Source organism: Cheilinus undulatus, linkage group 19 (assembly GCF_018320785.1).
Source record: "Cheilinus undulatus linkage group 19, ASM1832078v1, whole genome shotgun sequence".
NCBI classification, from domain to species: domain Eukaryota; kingdom Metazoa; phylum Chordata; class Actinopteri; order Labriformes; family Labridae; genus Cheilinus; species Cheilinus undulatus.
The window spans coordinates 814,532-835,533 of record NC_054883.1 but is presented as its reverse complement, the minus strand read 5'-3'; the positions used below and the strand labels follow the sequence as shown (position 1 = coordinate 835,533).

Here is a 21,002-nt window from a genome sequence, read left to right as displayed (position 1 = left end):
AGACTAGAATAGATGAGTAGAATCAGGCTAGAATAGTTGAGTAGAATCAGACTAGAATAGATGAGTAGAATCAGACTAGAATAGATGAGTAGAATCAGACTAGAATAGATGAGTAGAATCAGACTAGAATAGATGAGTAGAATCAGACGAGAATAGATGAGTAGAATCAGACTAGAATAGCTTAGTAGAATCAGACTAGAATAGTCGAGTAGAATTAGACTAGAATAGTCGAGTAGAATTAGACTAGAATAGTTGAGTAGAATCAGACTAGAATAGATGAGTAGAATCAGACTAGAATAGATGAGTAGAATTAGACTAGAATAGATGAGTAGAATTAGACTAGAATAGATGACTAGAATCAGACTACAATAGTCGAGTAGAAATAGACTAGAATAGACGACTAGAATCAGACTAGAATAGTTGAGTAGAATCAGACTAGAATAGTTGAGTAGAATCAGACTAGAATAGATGAGTAGAATTAGACTAGAATAGACGACTAGAATTAGACTAGAATAGACGACTAGAATCAGACTAGAATAGTTGAGTAGAATCAGACTAGAATAGATGAGTAGAATCAGACTACAATAGTTGAGTAGAATTAGACTAGAATAGTCGAGTAGAATTAGACTAGAATAGACGACTAGAATCAGACTAGAATAGTTGAGTAGAATCAGACTACAATAGTTGAGTAGAATCAGACTAGAATAGACGAGTAGAATTAGACTAGAATAGATGAGTAGAATTAGACTAGAATAGTTGAGTAGAATCAGACTAGAATAGATGAGTAGAATTAGACTAGAATAGTTGAGTAGAATCAGACTAGAATAGATGAGTAGAATTAGACTAGAATAGACGACTAGAATTAGACTAGAATAGTTGAGTAGAATCAGACTAGAATAGATGAGTAGAATTAGACTAGAATAGATGAGTAGAATCAGACTACAATAGTTGAGTAGAATTAGACTAGAATAGTCGAGTAGAATTAGACTAGAATAGACTACTAGAATCAGACTAGAATAGTCGAGTAGAATCAGACTACAATAGTTGAGTAGAATCAGACTAGAATAGACGAGTAGAATTAGACTAGAATAGATGAGTAGAATTAGACTAGAATAGTTGAGTAGAATCAGACTAGAATAGATGAGTAGAATTAGACTAGAATAGTTGAGTAGAATCAGACTAGAATAGATGAGTAGAATTAGACTAGAATAGTTGAGTAGAATCAGACTAGAATAGACGAGTAGAATTAGACTAGAATAGTTGAGTAGAATCAGACTAGAATAGTTGAGTAGAATCAGACTAGAATAGACGAGTAGAATTAGACTAGAATAGACGAGTAGAATCAGACTAGAATAGTTGAGTAGAATCAGACTACAATAGTTGAGTAGAATCAGACTAGAATAGACGAGTAGAATTAGACTAGAATAGATGAGTAGAATTAGACTAGAATAGATGAGTAGAATCAGACTAGAATAGATGAGTAGAATTAGACTAGAATAGTTGAGTAGAATCAGACTAGAATAGTTGAGTAGAATTAGACTAGAATAGTTGAGTAGAATCAGACTAGAATAGACGAGTAGAATTAGACTAGAATAGTTGAGTAGAATCACACTAGAATAGTTGAGTAGAATCAGACTAGAATAGATGAGTAGAATTAGACTAGAATAGTTGAGTAGAATCAGACTAGAATAGATGAGTAGAATTAGACTAGAATAGTTGAGTAGAATTAGACTAGAATAGATGAGTAGAATTAGACTAGAATAGTTGAGTAGAATCAGACTAGAATAGTTGAGTAGAATCAGACTAGAATAGTTGAGTAGAATCAGACTAGAATAGATGAGTAGAATCAGACTAGAATAGTTGAGTAGAATCAGACTAGAATAGATGAGTAGAATCAGACTAGAATAGATGAGTAGAATTAGACTAGAATAGTTGAGTAGAATCAGACTAGAATAGTTGAGTAGAATCAGACTAGAATAGTTGAGTAGAATCAGACTAGAATAGTTGAGTAGAATCAGACTAGAATAGTTGAGTAGAATCAGACTAGAATAGATGAGTAGAATCAGACTAGAATAGTTGAGTAGAATTAGACTAGAATAGATGAGTAGAATCAGACTAGAATAGTTGAGTAGAATCAGAATAGAATAGATGAGTAGAATCAGACTAGAATAGTTGAGTAGAATCAGACTAGAATAGTTGAGTAGAATTAGACTAGAATAGATGAGTAGAATCAGACTAGAATAGTTGAGTAGAATCAGACTAGAATAGATGAGTAGAATCAGACTAGAATAGTTGAGTAGAATCAGACTAGAATAGATGAGTAGAATCAGACTAGAATAGATGAGTAGAATTAGACTAGAATAGTTGAGTAGAATCAGACTAGAATAGATGAGTAGAATCAGACTAGAATAGTTGAGTAGAATCAGACTAGAATAGATGAGTAGAATCAGACTAGAATAGTTGAGTAGAATTAGACTAGAATAGATGAGTAAAATCAGACTAGAATAGTTGAGTAGAATCAGACTAGAATAGATGAGTAGAATCAGACTAGAATAGTTGAGTAGAATTAGACTAGAATAGATGAGTAGAATCAGACTAGAATAGTTGAGTAGAATCAGACTAGAATAGATGAGTAGAATCAGACTAGAATAGATGAGTAGAATCAGACTAGAATAGACGACTAGAATCAGACTAGAATAGTTGAGTAGAATCAGACTAGAATAGTTGAGTAGAATCAGACTAGAATAGATGAGTAGAATCAGACTAGAATAGTTGAGTAGAATTAGACTAGAATAGATGAGTAGAATCAGACTAGAATAGTTGAGTAGAATCAGACTAGAATAGATGAGTAGAATCAGACTAGAATAGATGAGTAGAATCAGACTAGAATAGACGACTAGAATCAGACTACAATAGTCGAGTAGAAATAGACTAGAATAGACGACTAGAATCAGACTAGAATAGTTGAGTAGAATCAGACTAGAATAGACGACTAGAATCAGACTAGAATAGTCGAGTAGAATTAGACTAGAATGGTTGAGTAGAATCAGACTAGAATAGATGAGTAGAATTAGACTAGAATAGATGAGTAGAATTAGACTAGAATAGATGACTAGAATCAGACTACAATAGTCGAGTAGAAATAGACTAGAATAGACGACTAGAATCAGACTAGAATAGTTGAGTAGAATCAGACTAGAATAGACGACTAGAATCAGACTAGAATAGTCGAGTAGAATTAGACTAGAATGGTTGAGTAGAATCAGACTAGAATAGTCGAGTAGAATTAGACTAGAATAGTCGAGTAGAATTAGACTAGAATAGTTGAGTAGAATCAGACTAGAATAGATGAGTAGAATCAGACTAGAATAGTTGAGTAGAATCAGACTAGAATAGATGAGTAGAATCAGACTAGAATAGTTGAGTAGAATCAGACTAGAATAGATGACTAGAATCAGACTAGAATAGTTGAGTAGAATCAGACTAGAATAGATGAGTAGAATCAGACTAGAATAGTTGAGTAGAATCAGACTAGAATAGATGAGTAGAATCAGACTAGAATAGTTGAGTAGAATCAGACTAGAATAGATGAGTAGAATCAGACTAGAATAGTTGAGTAGAATCAGACTAGAATAGACGACTAGAATCAGACTAGAATAGTTGAGTAGAATCAGACTAGAATAGATGAGTAGAATCAGACTAGAATAGTTGAGTAGAATCAGACTAGAATAGTCGAGTAGAATTAGACTAGAATGGTTGAGTAGAATCAGACTAGAATAGTTGAGTAGAATCAGACTAGAATAGTCGAGTAGAATCAGACTAGAATAGATGAGTAGAATCAGACTAGAATAGTCGAGTAGAATCAGACTAGAATAGATGAGTAGAATCAGACTAGAATAGTTGAGTAGAATTAGACTAGAATAGATGAGTAGAATCAGACTAGAATAGTTGAGTAGAATCAGACTAGAATAGATGAGTAGAATCAGACTAGAATAGATGAGTAGAATCAGACTAGAATAGTTGAGTAGAATCAGACTAGAATAGATGAGTAGAATCAGACTAGAATAGATGAGTAGAATCAGACTAGAATAGACGACTAGAATCAGACTAGAATAGTTGAGTAGAATCAGACTAGAATAGTCGAGTAGAATTAGACTAGAATGGTTGAGTAGAATCAGACTAGAATAGATGAGTAGAATCAGACTAGAATAGTTGAGTAGAATCAGACTAGAATAGATGAGTAGAAATAGACTATAATAGTTGAGTAGAATCAGACTAGAATAGATGAGTAGAATCAGACTAGAATAGTTGAGTAGAATCAGACTAGAATAGACGACTAGAATCAGACTAGAATAGTTGAGTAGAATCAGACTAGAATAGATGAGTAGAATCAGACTAGAATAGTTGAGTAGAATCAGACTAGAATAGATGAGTAGAATCAGACTAGAATAGTTGAGTAGAATCAGACTAGAATAGATGAGTAGAATCAGACTAGAATAGTTGAGTAGAATCAGACTAGAATAGACGACTAGAATCAGACTAGAATAGTTGAGTAGAATCAGACTAGAATAGATGAGTAGAATCAGACTAGAATAGTTGAGTAGAATCAGACTAGAATAGTCGAGTAGAATTAGACTAGAATGGTTGAGTAGAATCAGACTAGAATAGTTGAGTAGAATCAGACTAGAATAGTCGAGTAGAATCAGACTAGAATAGATGAGTAGAATCAGACTAGAATAGATGACTAGAATCAGACTAGAATAGACGACTAGAATCAGACTAGAATAGATGAGTAGAATCAGACTAGAATAAATGACTAGATTCTGATGATGCTGAGGCTTTTTTCCAATCAGGACTCTGAGTGCTGAGATCACTGAGCTCCACTGGTTCACACAGAATAAAGACACTGCCGGAACAACAGCATTAATGTACCCTTGCCCTCAAGGTTTCCTGGACCCTCTTCACTCCTTAGTGGCCGTTTTTGGGCCCAGAGCCAGGTGTTGAGAAGCTCCTCATGTCAGACAGAGCTCTCAGAGGAACAGTGGAGCTCTTCATCCTCTAACAGCGTTTGTTGTGTCTCCGTCTGCAGGTACACAAAGATCGGATATGCCGGGAACACGGAGCCTCAGTTCATCATGCCGTCCTGTAAGCAGCACGCACACAAACCTCTGCAGGACACGCCCACTTTCTAATCCACGCACACTTCTGATATTTAACAATATAAATTTACTCTGTTTGACTGCTGCTGTTAAAAACATACATGAACCTGTGTGCGTGTGGCAGCTAAGGACTGATGGTTAACCCATGCTTCTCATAGGTCAGAACTATGGGGTTACATGTGAGAGATTAATCAGAGCAACGATATAAGACGCTGAAATGTTGACATAAAACTTTTATCTTACTATGACTATCTCATATTTGTCACCTTGTGTATGTTCATAATCTCATTTCATCTCACAATTATGACATTTTCATCCTGGTATTTTTACACATAATTTTGACTTTTAAACTCATGATTATGTTTTTTTACCTTAATGCCATTTTGTCTGATGATTTCTTCTCTATCCCATAATAATGACTATTTAGACCATTTAATGACACTGGGTTTTATACTTACAACCATTTTTATTTAATGTGTTTTTATCTCAAAATACTTCTATTTTATGGAATAGATATAATACTGTATTTTATGTAATAATTCAACCTTTCCCTTCCCTTCCCCTGAATTTTTTATATTAAAATTTTGCATTTTAAATCTCATAATTGTGAGATTTCGCTTGATAATTTCATGTAATAATTCAACCTTTCCCTTCCCTTCCCCTGAATTTTTTATATTAAAATTTTGCATTTTAAATCTCATAATTGTGAGATTTCGCTTGATAATTTCATGTAATAATTCAACCTTTCCCTTCCCTTCCCCTGAATTTTTTATATTAAAATTTTGCATTTTAAATCTCATAATTGTGAGATTTCGCTTGATAATTTCATTATTTTTCCATTATAATGAGTTTTAGCTTGTGATTTTCAATTTTACTTCATAATTTTAGCAGAATTACAACTTTTTTCCTCATTTATGAGATTTTATTAGGGCTGGGCAATCAGTCGAAACTGGGATTAAATCTGATTATGTTGGACTGCAATTTTCAAATCTCAGGATGTGCATATGTCTTTGACCTGAATGTGTTTGAAACATAGACAGTGGACAGAAATGGTGAGGGTCTGTTTGATAACAATAGGCGGACTCAGCCAGCTCTTGAAGTCAATCTGCGGCGGCCTCTGTGTTGAAATCACTGTCAACAACCAAACTTTGGATCAACCTAACGGCCCGCCCACTTACTCGACTTCCTGTTACCTAGCTAGCATTCTGGTTGACAGAAACGTAGCTTCTGCCTGTTGAGCTATCTGTCAATCAAATGAGAAGCACCAATCAGTGCACAGTGAGGTTTATCCTAAATATAATCTAAACCAATGTGGTGCAACCCCCCGCCCCCGTACAGTGAGAGCACATGAAGACACTAGCTAATGAGAACCAGGCTGTAAACCAGTTTATTTCTAGTGTAAAAACCAGTTCTTTAACAGGTGTCCAGATGGGACTTCTGGTGTAGAGCCCTGCACTGGAGACCTGGGCCCGAGGATCCCAACAGCCCGAGGGCCGGGCTTCGGGCCAGTGACCATATCATTACCACGGACACGGGCGGGGCTCGGGCTCTTTTGTTTTTAACCTGCCAATTAGAGCGATGTGTCGTGTTTGTGTTTAACCATTTTAAATGGCAACACTTGAACGCAGCAGCCACTCTGCCCCCTCCCTTCCTGCTCTACGTGTCTGCTTTACGTGTCCCGGCCAGCGGTAGCAGCAGCGAGCATGCTTTCAGTGCAGCTGGAAGAGTGATGGAAGAAAGGAGGAGTGGACTTGCCCCTGAAACTGTGGATGCTATTCTTTTTCTGCATGATGCCAAGTAAACACACTGTTCTTCTTGTGGTGTTTAAAGAACGGAGTTGGCCATGTGAAGCAGCTCACTGTTGTTGAATAAGACGTCACCACGTTCAGACTAGATTAATAGCTCTACTATAGAATAGAAGCGTTTATTTGTTAATAGGCCTACAGTTGCTGCGATATGCAGGTCAGCTGTTGCTGTGAGCTGCTGCATCGTGTGCGCAAAAAAAAGTCGGGCTTGATACGGGTTCGGGCCTGATAATTCTGAAAACCTGTCAGGCCGGGCGGGCTGGGGCTCCACCCTCTCGGGCCAGGGCCGGACTCGGGCCCAGATAATAGGCCCATGCAGGGCACTATTCTGGTGTTCCTGCAGCCAGCCTCAAGTGGACATTCGCGGTATTGCAATTTTTTGCATTTCTGCATTGTCCTTTTCAGGACCGGAGGCTGCAGCTTGGTTTGAAAATATCATTTTGAGGCAAAGATGTTCAGCTCTTCATATCGTGCAAATGTTCAGATTTTAAGTTCATTTAGAACAGTTTGCGTAAAAACCCTACTTTCCTTGTTTTTGTATTTTTAGCTTACTAAAAATGAGGAAGACATCAAATCATCATTCCCTTTAGTACAAAAATTCTTATCAAATTTGCACCAAGTCAAAATAATCATCATTGTTCAGCCTTAGTTAAATTTCCTGTTATTGTGTTCATTATGATACAGACTGACTTATTGCTTGTTTGTTGACAAATACATAAGAGGAGAAACTTAAAGGATGATTGGGTTTTTATTGCAATATTGGGGAAAAATATGAATAGTGTTTTTTTTCCCAAATCCTTCAGCCTTGGTTTACACCATGTAATGTTGAAAATTAAACATTTTATCAGTATTATGACACATTACAACTTTCCCCATCATATTTACGTGATTTTGTCTTATAATTTTGTAAATTAATCTTATAATGACGACATTTGTTCATTATTTAATGTATGTATCCCATAATTTTGTTGTTTTTTATGACACAAGAACAACTTTTTCCTCATAATTGAGTTTTAATCTCATAATTGTGACATTTGATATCATAAATGTGACTTTTTCATACAGAAATATACATCATAAAAGTAAATAAACTCCTGCATGTTTGAGAGAACTCCCATGGATTTCATCAGGATGGATCTTCATGATCCGCAACAGTCCAAAGTGTTTGGTTGTATAATGACAGTGGGGCCTACAGCGTGTTCAGAGACCCTGTGATGGGATGATAAATCTGTATTTAGGTTTGTTTAATGACAGGTCACTGTGTTATGAATCTCCAGGTCAAATTTCAGTTAAATAAAACATCTCTAAGTTTATTAAACTTCACAATCATGAAAAATGAGGCAGTAAAATCTGCTCCAGGATGGTGTGGGTGTGTCTGTTGAATGAGCTTAAGCCACGCCCACTCAGGAGAACTCACCTAGATGTAAAAAATGCTACAACCTCATTGGAAGAAAGCTCTCACACCATGAACCTGCCCCTTGACCTTATGTTGACCTTATGATCAGAGCGCAGCTGCCTGGCTCTGTGCCAGAGAAGAAAAAAGTCTGTTCTCTGTCCTGCTGCTGTAAATGATCCATAGACCACTGTGGCTGATAGATTCAGTAAATTTACCTCACGATGAACAAACACAACATTTAACTGACTGTTTATGCTGGGAGGCATATTTATGATTTTTTGTCATGTACTTTTTTCCTTTATACCTGGCGGTTACTGACTTCCATACTTTACCTTTTTTATTTTGCTTATTATTTTTTTAATGAATCGACAGAGGAGGGTTAGGGTCAGACGGTCACAGGGAGTGGATCTTTAAGTTTGCCTTTAAATTTTAGTAGAGGAAGAAAAAGAAGAAACCATGTCGTTACAGGCATCTCCATCAAGGAGTCGGCCAGCGTAGGAGAACAGGCCCAGAGGAGGCTGGTGCGAGGAGTCGACGACCTCGACTTCTACATCGGAGACGAAGCTGTCGACAAACCGAACTATGCAACCAAGGTGAGAGGAGGGGGAGGTTTCTGATTCCTTATCATCTAATAGTCCTCTCCTCCTCCTCGTCTAGGAGGAGTAAAGGGGGAGGAATAAAAGGGGAGATGAGGAGGAGGAGGGAGAGCTCTTCCTTGTCCTTATTAAAAACGGCGGTCTCCCTGTTGTGTGTAGTGGCCGATCCGTCACGGGATGGTGGAGGACTGGGATCTGATGGAGAAGTTCATGGAGCAGATCATCTTTAAATATCTACGAGCAGAGCCGGAGGACCACAGCTTCCTGATGGTGAGTCTCTGATTGGTCCTTTTCTATCATCTGACCCCTCTAACAGCTGATTGGAGATTCCTAACAAATCAGACATGGTCATCTGATTATCTCGTTCCTATCTTAGAGTCCCAGACTCTAAAACTATCCCAGGATGTTTATACCCTGACCTTAGCTCTGCTGGGCTCCCAGTCCCCCGATCCTGTCACTGCTCAGTCCTCTTCACAGGGTCAGCTGGCTTTTCAAAGTTTAAATGTTGGGGTCTTACCTCGCGGTGGCGGATGTCCCTCTTTCAGGAGTCCCAGACTCCCTCATGGAGGATTTTAGCTCCACTGGTCTGCTGGAGGGGACGTGAACAGTTCGGATCCCAGACGAGCCCCCAGAAATGACATCTAAATTAATTTCCTATGACACTTTCGGATAGAATGTAAAAGTTTAGCATGAAAGGCGGGATTGGCCAACCAATGACGTCACTGTGACAGTTTAGGATTGTGGGTAATGTAGTACTGTTGACCGAGATCACAAATAAATCACATTTTTCTTAAAATCAGGTCCGTCACACATGATATTGAGTCTTCTACATGCCCATAAACACATTGTATTTTGGGATGTGTAGTGCCTTCATCCTCCTAAAAACTTGCCGTTCTTGGTCTTGGTTTGTTTTTCAGACGGAGCCTCCTCTCAACACTCCAGAGAACAGGGAGTACCTGGCAGAGATCATGTTCGAGACCTTCAACATCCCGGGGCTCTACATTGCCGTCCAGGTGAGACACTGACAGGGGTGGACCCAGCTGCTGTGCCATGTGACGCTCTGACCTCACTCCTGTGTCTCTGTCAGGCTGTGTTGGCGTTGGCGGCGTCCTGGACGTCTCGACAGGTGGGACAGAGAACTCTCACAGGCATCGTCATTGACAGCGGGGACGGAGTCACACATGCCATCCCTGTGGTGAGCAGAGCCAGCTGTCTCTTATTTCTGTGTCACAGTTAACACCACTTCGTCTCTTCAGCCAGAGAGGAGGAGCCGACATTTCATATGTTCTGTCAATGAAATGATTAGAAGATTTAGGAGCCACTACAGGTTAGCTGTGAGGGACTAACGTTTTATCCACACAGAGCCTGTTTGGCTGTTCTTGGTGCCCCCCCCCCCCCCCCCCCCACACACACTACAGGACTTCAGATCCTCATTCCTGAGCGTTTAGTATTTACTGTTTCTAAACAGAGCTCTGAGGCCATCGCTGACCTTGGCTAAAGGAGAGAATCCGGCCCAAAAAATCACCCCATTACTGTGTGTTCCTCACCCTAGTGGGCGTGAACAAACAAACAAAGCCAGTTAGGAGTCTTCCTGCTCTCTGATTGGTTGGTGTGGCTGTCTGTCACAGGCTGAAGGATACGTGATTGGTAGCTGCATAAAGCACATCCCCATCGCAGGGCGGGACATCACCTTCTTCATCCAACAGCTGCTCAGAGACAGAGAGGCTGGGATTCCTCCCGAACAATCTCTGGAGACTGCCAAGGCTGTAAAGGTACCACGCCTCCTCTCCTGCTCTTCTTTCCTCCTTTACTCACTCCTCTTATCTTTGCCTACTAATTGTTTTCTTCTTCATGTCTACTCTTTTCTCTTCTATTGCTCCGCTACTGGCCCCTCTCCATCTCCTACTTTGGCTCCTTCTCTTTAGGAGCGGTACTGTTACATCTGTCCAGACATAGTGAAGGAGTTCACAAAGTACGACTGTGACCCGGGGAAGTGGATCAAACAGTATCGAGGAATCAACGCCGTCAGTAAGACCGCCTTCCACATCGATGTCGGGTACGAACGCTTCCTGGGCCCTGAGATCTTCTTCCACCCAGAGGTAGGGTAATTGTTGAAACCAGAACATTCCATAGTAATGGTCATGATTGTAAAAAGAACACCACAACGTAGGGTCATCATGGCAACATGGACACCACAAGATAGGGTCATCATGGCAACATGAACACCACAACGTAGGGTCATCATGGCAACATGAACACCACAACGTAGGGTCATCATGGCAACATGAACACCACAACGTAGGGTCATCATGGCAACATGAACACCACAACGTAGGGTCATCATGGCAACATGGACACCACAAGATAGGGTCATCATGGCAACATGGACACCACAAGATAGGGTCATCATGGCAACATGGACACCACAACGTAGGGTCGTCATGGCAACACAGACACCACAAGATAGGGTCATCATCATGTATCTTGTGGTGTCTGTGTTGCCATGACGACCCTACGTTGTGGTGTCCATGTTGCCATGATGACCCTATGTTGTGGTGTTCATATTGCCATGATGACCCTTGGCAACGTAGACACCACAAGATAGGGTTATCATGGCAACATGGACACCATAAGATAGGGTCATCATGGCATCATGAACACCCCAGGATAGGGTTTTAATGGCAACATGAACACCCCAAGGTAGGGTCATCATAATCATAATCCCTTCTTAATCTATCAACAGCCCTACCACTAACCCAGTAAAGATAATGTAAATGTTCCTGAGGATGTAATTGTATGTCTACAGTTCGCCAACCCAGACTTCATGCAGCCAATCTCTGATGTTGTCGATGAGGTCATTCAGAGCTGTCCAATCGATGTGAGGAGGCCGCTCTATAAGGTAGCTCAGCAGAGAACAACCTAGCTTGACACCAGAATTTTCTGTGTATTCTATCACAGTGTGTTTGTGTCTGTGTGTGTGTCAGAACATTGTGCTGTCAGGAGGATCCACCATGTTCAGAGACTTTGGCCGGCGGCTGCAGAGGGACCTGAAGAGAGTCGTAGACGCACGACTAAAACTCAGCGAGGAACTTAGCGGGGGGCGAATAAAGGTGAGACCCCAGAGGGTTAGGGTGGGGGGGCTGAATTGTCCTGGTCTACCACGGTCTTAAGGGTCTGAAAACCATCTCAGGTGCAACAGTCTTAGTGATGTCCTGTTTCCGTGTTTCTAGCCAAAGCCGATGGAAGTCCAGGTCGTGACACACCACATGCAGCGCTACGCTGTCTGGTTTGGAGGCTCCATGTTGGCGTCCACGGTAACAGCATACACACCTGGTCCTGTCCGAGTTAGTTAATTAGTTGGTTTGTTAGTTAGTTGTTACTTAGTTAGTTAGTTAGTTAGTTAGTCGTTACTAATTTTGTTAGCTAGTCAGTCAGTCAGTCAGTTAGTTAGTTAGTTAGTTAGTTAGTTAGTTATTTAGTTAGTTAGTTAGTTAGTTGTTACTTATTTAGTTAGTTAGTTAGTTAGTTAGTTAGTTAGTTAGCTAGTTAGTTAGTTAGTTAGTTAGTTAGTTAGTTAGTTAGTTAGTTAGTTAGTTAGTTAGTTAGTTAGTTAGTTAGTTAGTTATTTAGTTAGTTAGTTAGTTGTTACTTATTTAGTTAGTTAGTTAGTTAGTTAGTTAGTTAGTTAGTTAGCTAGTTAGTTAGTTAGTTAGTTAGTTAGTTAGCTAGCTAGCTAGTTAGTTAGTTAGTTAGTTAGTTATTTAGTTAGTTAGTTAGTTGTTACTTATTTAGTTAGTTAGTTAGTTAGTTAGTTAGTTAGTTAGTTAGTTATTTAGTTAGTTAGTTAGTTAGTTGTTACTTATTTAGTTAGTTAGTTATTTAGTTAGTTAGTTATTTAGTTAGTTAGTTAGTTAGTTGTTACTTATTTAGTTAGTTAGTTAGTTAGTTAGTTAGTTAGTTAGTTAGTTAGTTAGTTAGTTAGTTAGTTGGCTAGTTGGTTAAATAGCTAGTTAGTTAGTTAGTTAGTTAGTTAGTTAGTTAGTTAGTTAGTTAGTTGTTACTTATTTAGTTAGTTAGTTAGTTATTTAGTTAGTAAGTTAGTTAGTTGTTACTTATTTAGTTAGTTAGTTAGTTAGTTAGTTAGTTAGTTAGTTAGTTAGCTAGCTAGTTAGTTAGTTAGTTAGTTAGTTAGTTAGCTAGCTAGCTAGCTAGCTAGCTAGCTAGCTAGTTAGTTAGTTAGTTAGTTAGTTAGTTGTTACTTATTTAGTTAGTTAGTTAGTTATTTAGTTAGTTAGTTAGTTAGTTGTTACTTATTTAGTTAGTTAGTTAGTTATTTAGTTAGTTAGTTAGTTATTTAGTTAGTTAGTTAGTTAGTTGTTACTTATTTAGTTAGTTAGTTATTTAGTTAGTTAGTTAGTTAGTTGTTACTTATTTAGTTAGTTAGTTACTTATTTAGTTAGTTAGTTAGTTATTTAGTTAGTTAGTTAGTTAGTTGTTACTTATTTAGTTAGTTAGTTAGTTAGTTAGTTAGTTAGTTAGTTAGTTAGCTAGCTAGTTAGTTAGTTAGTTAGTTAGTTAGTTAGCTAGCTAGTTAGTTAGTTAGTTAGTTAGCTAGTTAGTTAGTTAGTTAGTTAGCTAGCTAGCTAGTTAGTTAGTTAGTTAGTTAGTTAGTTAGTTAGTTAGTTAGCCAATAACTGAGTTGGTTAGTTAGTTAGTTAGTTGACTGGTCGGTCTGACCAGTCTTTGACTGACTTTTTTGTATTTGTATCTCTTTAGCCCGAGTTCCACCAGGTGTGTCACTCCAAGAAGGACTACGATGAGATCGGCCCGAGCATCTGTCGCCATAACCCTGTCTTCGGCATCATGTCCTGATGGCGGAGGCAGCTGAAGGCCTGTTAGCCTGTTAGCGTGCTACATTGTTAGCCCTTTGGCCTTCCAGCCTGCTGCCCACGAGATAGCCAGCCAGCTAGCCTGTTAGCCCGTGGACTCTGCAGCTTGCTGGCCGGTTCACCTGCTTTCTGCTAGCCACCAGCCAATCGCCTGATGATCTCTCTTCCTGTTTAATTTCTGTCCCATTAGGCTAACAGATGGTTAGCATGCTAGCTCCGTCTCATTTAGCATGTGGAGGTTTGGAGAAAATGAAGCACAAGAGTACATTTATAAGCCGTGAAACAAAGAATGGTGTTTTAATTTCAGGAACCAAACAAAGCTCCTTTTTCTAGAGGCAACCTTACTGACAGCTGAAAATACTCCAGAGCTGAACACATGCTCTCTGAGAGTCTGCTAGCTGCTAGCCTGTTAGCCGTCCTCATTAATGCTAGGCATGTCTGTGACTTTGAAGCTGTTAGCCTGTAGAGATTCAGCCTGGAGCTGCCAGGAAAATGTTCACAGCAAAGGCACACGCTGAGTTTTTCTTTCTGCTCGATGTGAAGCTGAAAACCGAATCGTTTTACAGACGTTTAGACGAGGGTGATCATATTTATCAGAGCTCCAAATTAATTTTACCCTAAACCCACATGTATGAGGCCATGGTGCTACCAGATGTTTTCATTGTTGAACCATTCAGCACCGTGGGAAATAGCTGACATCAGCGTATGCCTCACTGAAGTTGGTCACAACAGCTCTGTATCCCCTGTCTGTGTTTGCTTGTTTTAATATGATGCTGTACATCAGTGTTTTCACCGTGGGTGACTGAAAATGGAAGCTTGCAGGGTGCAGAATTCAGCATATTCACTGACTGGTACTTTCCGAGGAAAGCTGTACCTTTCCTGGATCTTTTAGGAAAACACTGACACTCTTTCCATCATGACACGTAGCCAATGTGACAAAACTTAAAACGGATCAAACTTTGACTCATGGTGCGTTATAGAAACAGCCACGGCAATGGCTGGCTTGGTGCATTGTTTTCCGTAGGTTGGAACCAGGACAGGTGCTGTTCATAAGTGGGATATATCTGTGATTTTTGTTTGGAGCTTAAAAACGGGACAGCAGCGGCCTGAACAGGATGTATGGTCACCCTAGTTTAGACACAGTTTATGCTGAGGATCCCATATAGTGATCCAGACCTTTTCATGTAGACTAAGGTATGATCGCATACAGATGGATTTTATGTTTATGCTCTGCGAAATAGGAAAAATAAGATTCATTTTTAATGACGTCATGCTGCTGACTTTAAGGAAAGCCAAGGACACAATCCAGTTTCAGTTCTACTGTGAACTTTCTTCTCCTTTAAGTATTCTGTTTCCTACGCCACATTGGTCACCTCAGATTTTATAGATCTGAACATTCACGTTTTTGCAGAGACAGTGTCTCCAACTCTAACTGTACAAAAGTGAAGCCAAAAAACTGCTCGTGCCCTCATAGAAGTTTGTGGGTGAAGATAATTAGATCTTATGCTTTCGCCATTCATGCTGCTATTTGGATGGTTAATTTAAGGCCAACGGAAAAAAACGGAACACTGGAGATGTAACATTCTTTTTTAGAACACCTGCAGTGGTCACACATACAGGACAAAAAAGAATGTTGCAGTGATGTTGTGCCAGAAGAGTCAAAAAGGATTGACAATAGTGAACCAATAAGGACAAAGTGCATTTTAACCCCTGACATGTATTTAGATTTCAAAGTTGGGTCATGTTACCATGTAACATTAACAACATGGAGATGGTGGAGCTTATAACCTAAAAGCGTGTGGTTCTGGAAGTAAAAAACTAACTTTTCACCATAGTGGACTTGGTTAGAAGCCAACATATCCAAGTCAGAATTACCACGAGCTAGCTGAGTGTTAAACGACAGTATATGCTCCTTTAAAAAACAAATTTTCATAAAATAACATTATTTTGAGAGATACATAGTTTAGTTGTGATCTTGGCCAAAGTACTACAGTACCCACAATCCTAGAGAGTCATAGGTACAAGTCTGATTGGTGGGCTCTCCTGTGACCAATGGTGACTGTAGACATTTTCATTTAAAATAAAAACACTACAAGAAAGAGTAGTGTAGAAAAACGTTCATGGGTTGAAAGCTTGAAAAGCTATCACTTACAATGACTAAAATGAATCACAATGGATTGTGGGATATATAGTTTCTCCATCCTTGTGAGGAAATGTGCCTGCAGTCTCATTTTTGCACCAAATCAGCTGTTTTATAGTCACAAGTCTTCAGGTAGCTGGTTGGCTTGGTTCATGTTTTAGACGCTGAAATGTGGATTTAGCTACATGTCTATGGGGGATTTAACTTCTGGAACCAGAGCTGCTGAAAACCTGGGCGGCCACTGTTAAGCTAAAAAAATACTTCTGAATCTGCAGATTTCCCAAAGATTCTATGTAGTGCACATTTTGCACGTGGAAAGCTTGAAATGTCGGTACCAGATGGCATCTTTTTTTGCACCATCTCAGCTGTAAAATGGGAATAAATTCCCGGTTAAATAAAGGTTAAATAAATAAAAGCATTGAATGGGCCCTTACCCTGCAAACAGCAATGTTACAGGAAGTGATGTCACAGTAGTCACCTGTCTGCAAAAGCACCATACTGCAGCAACCAGGGCGATTTTTGGCTTCACTTTCAGGGAGTTGTCATGATGTCCATTGTTTATATAGTCTTTGGTTCATCACATCATCAGCTTAGAGAGACATCTAACCAGGAGAGTCGTGTTCTTCAAATTCAAACATCCACCTTCATGGTTTTATGAATATTTTACAGAGAATTAAGAGTCAGAAGAGACTGATGGGACTCTGAATCATGAACTGTGAATACGTGTGTGTGAGCTTGTGTGTATCATAAGCTAATGCACTCAGAGCGTCTATATTTGTACAGAGTTTAACAGAAGAGAATTATCAGATCACATATATTATGATGATAAAGACACCTATGCTTTATTGTTGTCTAAATGTTCAATACTTTTGATACCACATGTTGCAGAATGATCCAGTTGCTGTTATTTTAATCACTGGTAGTTAAAAAAGTAGAAAACTTAAAAACAGCTACTGTCTGAGGCGTGTTTGGAACAGGTGTGGGTGCAGGTAGAGGTCTGCACATCGCCCTGACCGTGTGCAGGGCTCAGACATGAGTTCAGACTGACATCAGTGTTTCATTTATAGTCACAGTAAAGTTTTACAACCCGGTGCCATGAAACCAAACATGTTCAAGTATATCCAGTGAATATTATTCTACCTGCTCTGAGCATGACGAAAAAACACTCGTGTGAAATTCATCATTCAGCAGAAAGCGTGTTTTTAAGGACAAATGTAAAGTGAGTTTATTTATAAGACAACAGAAGATTTCAAGAGAAAATAATAAACAGATACGTATTTTCTGTAAAATGCATGAAGGAAAAAGTTAAAGTTTACAGTAAAGACGCTGAAAGAAAAGTTAGAGTTTATATTTTGTTTAAAAGTCGACGTATTTCTCTAAAACTGAGACAGGATCTTCTGGTGATAAAATAAAGGCTTTGTATTTGTTAAAGACGAATATTTAGCATCACTGCTTGAGAGGAAGCTAATAGTACTCCTGTGTCCTGTCCTCTGGTTGTCACCTGATGTACCTGCTGGTTTAGACCCCGTCTGCGGCTCTCTGAGAGAACAGCTCGGTGCGTTTACATGCAGTTATAGCAGGTCACGTTAGCGAAACTGGTCTGTAGGAATCATCTAAACATGTCAGCGTGACTGAAATCATACTAAATTTAATTACTCAGTCGGACTAACGCCCACATCACGTACCTGTTTACTTCAGGTCAATGGATCGTCCAGATCCATCTCTGAAAGCTTCAAGCTGATAGGCTCGTTCCAGAGAATGACCGGACCAATCTCTGCATTTACGTAGAAAGAGGCGGAGCTACAGGCAAGGTTTAATTGAAGTGACTGCAATCCTGTAAACAAAGGTGGCTGTTGAAGAGATTAGCGTGAATGTAGCTATAGCGGCAGTTTGATCAGAACTGGACAACATTCTTTTATTAAAGGTCACATATTTTACCCTTTAAGACCAGTTTATATTGGTCTCAGAGGTCCCCAGAACATGCCTGTAAAAACACTCCAGTATTGGACTGTAGCGTGTCTAAAACTCCTGTGTTTCAGCTCTGCTCAGAACCAGCTGTTTCTGTGGCTTTAATGTTACTGAGCTGTCTGACTCCGCCTCTGACCACGCCCCTCTCAGGAAATAGCTAAGGCTTAATGGATGTTGCTCTCTTGAGGATCTGGAGGGGAGGGCAGAAATTTCTTTCAAGATGGGAGGGCCAACTGAACCTGGGGGTGGGGCTAACTCCCCACTAGACACCATGAGAGGAAAATCTGTACCTTCTGACGGGGGGGGGGGGGTTCTGGTACTTGAGGGGAATGTGGATAGGCAGGGGGAACATATTTTTGTTAGAAAAGCCTGAAAAGTGATTTTTACGTAATGTGTCCCCCTAAAAGAGGAGCAAAGAACCGGAGTGGAAGACCTTCTTGGTGGAGAAAATGTTTTGGCAGGACTACGGCTGCCTGCAGAGCTCATCTTAAACAGTTTAGAGTTTCACGTTTTTGATCCGATTGGCCGGTAATGAATGTGACAGGAAGAAGTTAGTTCAGCCACCCTCTGAGTTTTATTCTGAAAGGTTCTGCCCTTCCTAGCGTCTCTGGGGGGTTGCCCGATGGATGTTAGATACATAGCCGTGGCTAACTGAGACAGGCTTTCTGGGAGATTAGGTTATGTTCTCACCTCAGTCAGACCCGAACTGGATTAAAGGCGCTCTGATCAGGATTCACAGCACAGTAGATGTCAGCTGTTTGGTCACTGAAGGGGACCTCTGAGTCTAATCTGCAGACTCCCACATAGAAAAGGCCTCACGCTAAGTTCAGATCAACCTAGAAACAGAGAGGCGGAGCTGAGGCCTTCTAACAGCGACAACACGCCGTCTTAGAGTCTCAGCAGCCACACCTCTATTCTGAATTAAAGGAATCCTTCACACCAGAGCAGACGAGCCGTGAAGAATATTCCAGTTAAATATCTTAATCTAGCTTTAACCACATCTGTCTGCATGTAAACGTACCGAGTGACTCCACAGACCCGTAGTCATGTCCGTGCAGCTGCAGTGGATTCAGAGTGAATGTTTCTGAGCGGCTGTCAATAAACACTCTCCTCCAACACCAGCTCTCCATGTCGTCCTTTTCCTCTACAGCTCTCCTCCTCTCTTTAGCCCAGAGTAGTCCACCATGAGGGTTCTCACGGTTTACTGTTAGAGCCCAGGTCAGAGGTCACACCTGCTGAGGACTCCAGACTACGGGGAACCCCACTGACTCCTCTCTTTAGCCCAGAGTAGTCCACCATGAGGGTTCTCACGGTTTACTGTTAGAGCCCAGGTCAGAGGTCACACCTGCTGAGGACTCCAGACTACGGGGAACCCCACTGACTCCTCTCTTTAGCTCAGAGTAGTCCACCATGAGGGTTCTCATGGTTTACTGTTAGAGCCCAGGTCAGAGGTCACACCTGCTGAGGACTCCAGACTACGGGGAACCCCACTGACTCCTCTCTTTAGCCCAGAGTAGTCCACCATGAGGGTTCTCACGGTTTACTGTTAGAGCCCAGGTCAGAGGTCACACCTGCTGAGGACTCCAGACTACGGGGAACCCCACTGACTCCTCTCTTTAGCCCAGAGTAGTCCACCATGAGGGTTCTCACGGTTTACTGTTAGAGCCCAGGTCAGAGGTCACACCTGCTGAGGACTCCAGACTACGGGGAACCCCACTGACTCCTCTCTTTAGCCCAGAGTAGTCCACCATGAGGGTTCTCACGGTTTACTGTTAGAGCCCAGGTCAGAGGTCACACCTGCTGAGGACTCCAGACTACGGGGAACCCCACTGACTCCTCTCTTTAGCTCAGAGTAGTCCACCATGAGGGTTCTCATGGTTTACTGTTAGAGCCCAGGTCAGAGGTCACACCTGCTGAGGACTCCAGACTACGGGGAACCCCACTGACTCCTCTCTTTAGCCCAGAGTAGTCCACCATGAGGGTTCTCACGGTTTACTGTTAGAGCCCAGGTCAGAGGTCACACCTGCTGAGGACTCCAGACTACGGGGAACCCCACTGACTCCTCTCTTTAGCCCAGAGTAGTCCACCATGAGGGTTCTCACGGTTTACTGTTAGAGCCCAGGTCAGAGGTCACACCTGCTGAGGACTCCAGACTACGGGGAACCCCACTGACTCCTCTCTTTAGCTCAGAGTAGTCCACCATGAGGGTTCTCATGGTTTACTGTTAGAGCCCAGGTCAGAGGTCACACCTGCTGAGGACTCCAGACTACGGGGAACCCCACTGACTCCTCTCTTTAGCTCAGAGTAGTCCACCATGAGGGTTCTCACGGTTTACTGTTAGAGCCCAGGTCAGAGGTCACACCTGCTGAGGACTCCAGACTACGGGGAACCCCACTGACTCCTCTCTTTAGCCCAGAGTAGTCCACCATGAGGGTTCTCATGGTTTACTGTTAGAGCCCAGGTCAGAGGTCACACCTGCTGAGGACTCCAGACTACGGGGAACCCCACTGACTCCTCTCTTTAGCCCAGAGTAGTCCACCATGAGGGTTCTCACGGTTTACTGTTAGAGCCCAGGTCAGAGGTCACACCTGCTGAGGACTCCAGACTACGGGGAACCCCACTGACTCCTCTCTTTAGCCCAGAGTAGTCCACCATGAGGGTTCTCATGGTTTACTGTTAGAGCCCAGGTCAGAGGTCACACCTGCTGAGGACTCCAGACTAGGGGGAACCCCACTGACTCCTCTTGATGCAGAGGGGAATTGTTCACATCTGTCACGTTCTGTACCCGAGTCCGCGAGTCTATTTCGAGTCCACCTCTTAACTAACCTGGACACGCTGACCTGACCTGCTGTCACTCCTGCATCCAGAGGGACAGAGATCTGTGTTCAGTGTTTCAGACCTTGTAAGTTTTTATCAGGTTTCTTGTAAAATTATTTGAAGTTTTGTTCATGTTTTAGTTTTTTATAGGAATTTATGAACATTTGTTCTGAAAATGAAATTTAGTTTCAAGCTCTGTGAAAGCGTTTCTCAGTTTGTAATCTTTTATCAC

General features: G+C 40.9%; 1 protein-coding gene across 1 annotated transcript in view; it reads left to right on the top strand.

The window, feature by feature from the left end:
• The window catches only part of actr3b (actin related protein 3B), a 38,445-nt gene extending 19,376 nt beyond the window's left edge, over positions 1 to 19,069 (top strand). Inside the window, exons 2-12 of the mRNA XM_041813978.1 lie at positions 5,090 to 5,145; positions 8,829 to 8,953; positions 9,116 to 9,226; positions 9,874 to 9,969; positions 10,044 to 10,151; positions 10,585 to 10,728; positions 10,882 to 11,055; positions 11,763 to 11,855; positions 11,941 to 12,066; positions 12,187 to 12,270; positions 13,733 to 19,069. Of these exons, the coding sequence (XP_041669912.1) occupies positions 5,090 to 5,145; positions 8,829 to 8,953; positions 9,116 to 9,226; positions 9,874 to 9,969; positions 10,044 to 10,151; positions 10,585 to 10,728; positions 10,882 to 11,055; positions 11,763 to 11,855; positions 11,941 to 12,066; positions 12,187 to 12,270; positions 13,733 to 13,828 (1,213 nt within the window). The 3' untranslated portion in view covers positions 13,829 to 19,069. The remainder of the gene's footprint in view (positions 1 to 5,089; positions 5,146 to 8,828; positions 8,954 to 9,115; positions 9,227 to 9,873; positions 9,970 to 10,043; positions 10,152 to 10,584; positions 10,729 to 10,881; positions 11,056 to 11,762; positions 11,856 to 11,940; positions 12,067 to 12,186; positions 12,271 to 13,732) is intronic.
• The last annotated feature ends 1,933 nt before the right edge of the window (positions 19,070 to 21,002 follow it).